Raw genomic sequence first — 5329 nt, forward strand, 5'->3', positions numbered from 1 at the left:
CATCATCATCATCATCATCATCATCATCATCATCATCATCATCATCATCATCTTCACCGGCCGCTCTGAGAGCAAACACATGACCTATAAACGGTGTCCCCACGGGGAGGTCAGAGGTCGCTGCTACCAAACCTGCTAAAGACTGAAAATTCATTTTGAAATTTGATTTTAAATCATTTTAATTCATCTGTTTATCTTTGCAACTCGTGTCTTAATTTTTGCTATTTTAACAACGATTTTTTTGTTTTTGTTTTTATTGTATTCATGTATTCATTCATTTATTTATTTTTATTTATTTATCCATTATTTATTTTTAATAACACAATATTTAAAGGCGCTGCCTCGGGGTTTGGAAAAACATGAAGGGCTTTTTTTCAATAAAAAAAAAACGCTTTTAATGACTGCAAATTCATTTTTAAATGTGATTCTAAATCACTTTATATCTTTGCACCTCTCTTTGCTATTTTAATGATGATTTTTAATTTTTTTTATTTATATTTTATTTTCTGTATTTATTTGTATTAATTTATTTGCCGATTTATTTGACCAATTTGGCAAGAAATTAATATATTAAGCAAATTCTTTCTTTTAAAAGCTGGGAAAAATGTCCAGAAAACAAAATGTTTTCAATTTTCATAATTATATTTTTTTAAAAATTAGTTATTGTAATTTTTTAAGCACTATTTTCATGTCATTTTCTCTGTTTTTTTTTTTTTTGTTTTTTTTTTAACTTTCCTATTGTTTTTCTTTGTTTAATTTTTGAAGAGCTTTTGATCATTTTTAGGTAATTTTCTTTCACTCTGATATTTTCTCGTTAATTTTTCGGGTCACATCTTCTTGGGTTGTTAATTGTCTTCTTCGCATTTTTGAAGCCAATCAGCCCAGGTTTCAAGGGGTTAAAGCTGGTAAAAGTTGCTGTGTTTTGCAGATTTTTAAATGTGAATAAAAGCTTCAAACAGCCTCGTTATCGTCACAATCGGCTTTCGTTCCCTGCAGGTGGATCTCTGCGATGATAGCGGCTTTGTGTTGGAGGTGTGGATATCAGCGCCGAGATTTCCCGCACTAATCCGGCGCCTGAACGTGCACGCTTTCATCCCATCACACGCATGACGAACACAGCGAGCGGCCGATTTCACTCATCAGTGACTGAAGATGAAATCCTGCAGAAAAAAGCTGCAGATCGGATCAAAACTGATGGAGCCAATAAATAAAAGGGCTCATGATGCAGCGCAGAGTTTCTCAAACTGTGGCTCCAAAACTAAGACGACGTACAGCACAGTCGTGCAATTACAAAAATAATAATAATTTTAAAAAAAAGGGGGGGGGGGGTATTTTGTTTTTTTTTTTAAAAAAAAGGAGGGAAATATTCAGAGAAAAAAATCAAAAAAAAAAATCAAGATTAATGTTGTAAATTTGTGAGAGAAAAAAAGTCAGTTAAATTAGATCCAGTTCATCGCAATATCTCTGACTGACGCTAAAATCAGGAGTATTTCTGAACTGCTAAAGCCAGCTGCAAAAAATAATTTCAAAACACAGCAGGCGGCAGCGTCTGTGTGATGTTGATCCAAAGTGAAGCGATGTGGTCGTTTAACCCCCAAAAAACAAAACAAAACAAAAAAAAAACACTATATTTATACCTTTTTCTCACAAATTTGCGACAAATTTTGCGACTCAGAGAATATCTGCCTATTTTTTTCCGAAATTTGTGAGTTTTATCTCACAAATCTGCAACTTTATAAACTCAGAATATCAAACTTCTATTTTCTCAGAACTTTGTGAAGTTTTTGTCAAAAAATTTTCAACTTTTTAAACTTAGAGAAAATTCGACTTCTTTCTCACAAATTTGCAACGTTAATCTTGGAAATTTCAAGTTTCTTTCTGAGAATATTGCCCTCCTTTTGTTGTTTGTTTGTTTATCTGTTTGTTTTTATGAATCTAAAACAGTCCTAATAATCTGGATGAACTTATTTTTCGGTCCTGATGCAGCATCCAGATATATAATATGTTTACATCCATAAAAATATCACAGTGTTTGTGAGATTTTAAACACTTCTGCAGCATCTCTCAATCATCTGAGTGTGTTAGTTGAATTTTGTGTTACCAGGACATTTTTTTCTGAAAACACACACACCCACACACCCACACACACACACACACACACACACGAGTCATCTTGAAGCAAAAATGTGAGATTCACAGACGGTAAAATCTTTGGGTTTTTGACAGCAGAGCAGGAGGTGAAATCACCAGCAGCTCCTCTAAAGTTCGCTCATCAACACGTTTCTTCTCTCAACACAAAAACAGAAACAGCAGCGAATGTTTCAGAGCGCTGTTGTTTCACGTTTGTGTTGTTGCCTAAATGTAGGTTGTGATGTTCCAGCTGTCAATAGAACCGATCGATACACACACAGCCTGCAGAGTGTGTGTGTGTGTGTGTGTGTGTGTGTGTGTGTGTGTGTGTAGGTTCCTGTAGAGCACTAGTTCAAAGCTGTTGGGTCAAAGGCACATTTTGCATTTCAAGTTTGCAGAAAAAAAGCAGACTTAATTTTGAAGTAGTGTGACTTGCAGCACAGAGCTTTTATTTTGAAGGTGTTCTTTTTTTCCTCAGGCCTAAGGGACTGTTCTTTATTTATCAGAGGAGGGAGTCTTTGATTTGGGTTTTTTTCACCCTCTACAAAGCTACAAATATTTTTCTTTATTTCTTTATATTCTTTATATGTCTTTTGTTAAAATTCATTAGATATTAAATAATTTTATGGTGATTTTTATATAAAATTTAACAATTAAGGGGCTTATAGAAATTTTTTTTAGCAATTACTTTTTAACTTTTGGGGGTTTTTGGTGACTTAAATAGAAAACAAATCATTTTGGAGGGTTTTTTTTAAACGTAAAAAAAATGTTTGAAACTGCTGACTCAGGAGAAATCTGACCCACTGTTTTACAAAAATCAGCTGTTACATGATAAACACACACACACACACACAAACACACACACACACACACACACACACACACACACACACACACACACACTGACCTTTCTTGAACTCCTCCAGCATTGCGTCCAGTTTGGTGTCGTGAAACACAAAGTGCACCGGGTGGTTGTAGAACTTGGTGATGGTCTTCAGGGTGGTGCAGTCGTCCGGGTCCACGAAGGCCAGGTCCTTCACGTACAGGATGTCCACGATGTTGCTCCTCTCGTCGTCGTACACGGGGATGCGCGTGTAGCCGCTCTCCATGATCTCGGACATGGTGTTGAAGTCCAGCACCGCGTCCGCCTGGATCATGAAGCAGTTGCCGATGGGGGTCATCACGTCCTCCACGGTCTTGGTGCGCAGCTCCAGCGCGCCCTGGATCATGTTGAGCTCCTCTTTGACCAGGTCGTTGTACGGCTCCGTCACCTTCAGCATCTCCACCAGCTTCTCCCGGTTGTACACGGTGCCGATCTCCTGGCCCAGCAGGACGTCCAGCAGCTTGCTGACCGGGAAGGACACCGGGAAGGTGAGGAACATGAAGAACTTGGTGACCAGGATGGTGTTGGCGCCCACAGCCAGACCGTGGCGCGAGCACAGCGCCTGCGGCACGATCTCCCCAAAGATGACGATCCCGATGGTGGAGGCGACCACCGCGCCCAGCCCGGACCCGATCAGGTCGTCCAGGAGGATGGTGAGCGTGGTGTTCACGAGCACGTTCCCGAGCAGCAGGGAGCACAGCAGGTAGTTCCCTTTGCTGCGGATCGGCTCGATCTTGCGCGCGTCTTTCTTCTCCTTGTCGGTGCCGCAGCTCTGCACGATGCGCAGCTCCATCGGGTCCAGCGCCATCAGCCCGAGGTTCAGCCCGCTGAACATCCCCGAGAGCACGAGCAGGCACGAGACCACGATCACCTGCAGCCACATGGGCAGCAGAGACTTCTTCTCCTCCACCACCAGCACCCTGCCATCGCTGTCCCCCAGCAGCACCCACCGGCTGCCGTCCGCGCTCCGCGTGCACAACGCGTACTCCTTCCGCGGTTCGCTCTTGCGCAGCGGCTTAATGTGCACGGTGAGCAGCCCCGACGTGCCGCGACTGCTGACGTTCATGAAGGTCTCGACGCTGATGTCCTTCGTGAAATCAACACAAGTCCTGTCCGCCGCCGGCTCCATCATGCCGCTGCCGCGCGCCGCCGCCACCGCCTCCTCCTCCTCCTCCGCTTCGCTGCCGCCTGCAGAAGCAGCGTCCGCCAGCTCCGTGAAGCGGATCTGCGTCCAGGCGCCCGAGTGGAGCTGCACCCCGTAAAACCGGAGCTGCACGGAGCTCTCCTCAGTCACCTGGATGACACCGTCGTCATTGGTGCCCGACGGCTTGTCGCTCCTCTCCAGCCGCATGCCGAGCACCTGGCTGCCGCCTCTCACTCCGGACGCCGCCGCGGTCTCCGTGCGCCCGCCGACCGCGCTCCACACGAAGAGGATGACGGTGAGAATGAAACCCTGCTGCCCGCTCCATTCTGTCGCCATGTTTGTTTCACTGCTCGGCGACCTGCGGGGTGACGTCATTTACTCATGTCCGAGCGGCTCCGCCCCCCAACACCCCCCCCCCCCCCGGTATCACCGCCTACCGGACAGCGACAGGTAGAGCTAATAAACACACTCCCTCCTCCTCCCCCGGTACTCTGATGCTGCAGCATGTAAACACACCCACATTACGCACCGCGCGTCACCTGCACGCCCCCGTTTTCCTGAAACAAACAAATAAACAGACAAAAAGAAGAAAACCAAATAAATAAAACACATCTCAAATTTTTAACAGCTAAAAAAAAATATACTCAAAAAAAAAAAAAAAAAAACATTTTTTTGTGTTCAATAAAAATCACCAAAATAAATAAAAAAGTAAGAAAAAGAAAAACAGAAAACATCCCTCCAAACCTGTTGTCATAAAATAAAATCATTTTTTCAGGTTTTCTATAATAATCACCAAAAAGAAAAATCTCAATATTTCTTAAATTTTCTTTAAAAATCGCTAAAAAATGTAAAGAAAAAAAAAAAATTTTTTAAGGAAACACGCTTTCCAAACCTGTTGCCCAAAAAAACATTTTTAAAAAAAATTGCAAAACATTTTTTTCAAAAGAAGACAAAAGTAATCAACATTTCTTTAAAAAAAAAATAAAAATGTAAAAATCTCCAAAAATGATAACGTTTTGTATAAAAATCACCAAAAACTTTAAATAATAGACTTTTTTTTTAAAGAAAACATGAATTCCAAACCTGAAGGCCCTAAGAGTTGGAAAGCATGTTTACTTTAATTTTTTACATTTTGTTTTTCTGATTTTTTAAAACAAATTTACTGTTATATA

The 5329-nt window shown here is 41.8% G+C and overlaps 1 protein-coding gene across 1 annotated transcript; it reads right to left on the reverse strand.

The window, feature by feature from the left end:
• Window positions 1-3037: 3037 nt before the first annotated feature.
• On the reverse strand, window positions 3038-4493 carry LOC121937668 (metal transporter CNNM4-like; the record flags this gene model as incomplete). The annotated part of the gene is made up of 1 exon (XM_042480995.1): window positions 3038-4493. A coding segment is annotated over exon 1 (1456 nt), but the record flags the coding sequence as incomplete, so codon positions are not given.
• Window positions 4494-5329: the final 836 nt, after the last annotated feature.

The sequence above is a fragment of the Plectropomus leopardus genome, unplaced genomic scaffold, assembly GCF_008729295.1.
Source record: "Plectropomus leopardus isolate mb unplaced genomic scaffold, YSFRI_Pleo_2.0 unplaced_scaffold27059, whole genome shotgun sequence".
In the NCBI taxonomy this organism is placed as follows: Eukaryota; Metazoa; Chordata; class Actinopteri; order Perciformes; family Serranidae; genus Plectropomus; species Plectropomus leopardus.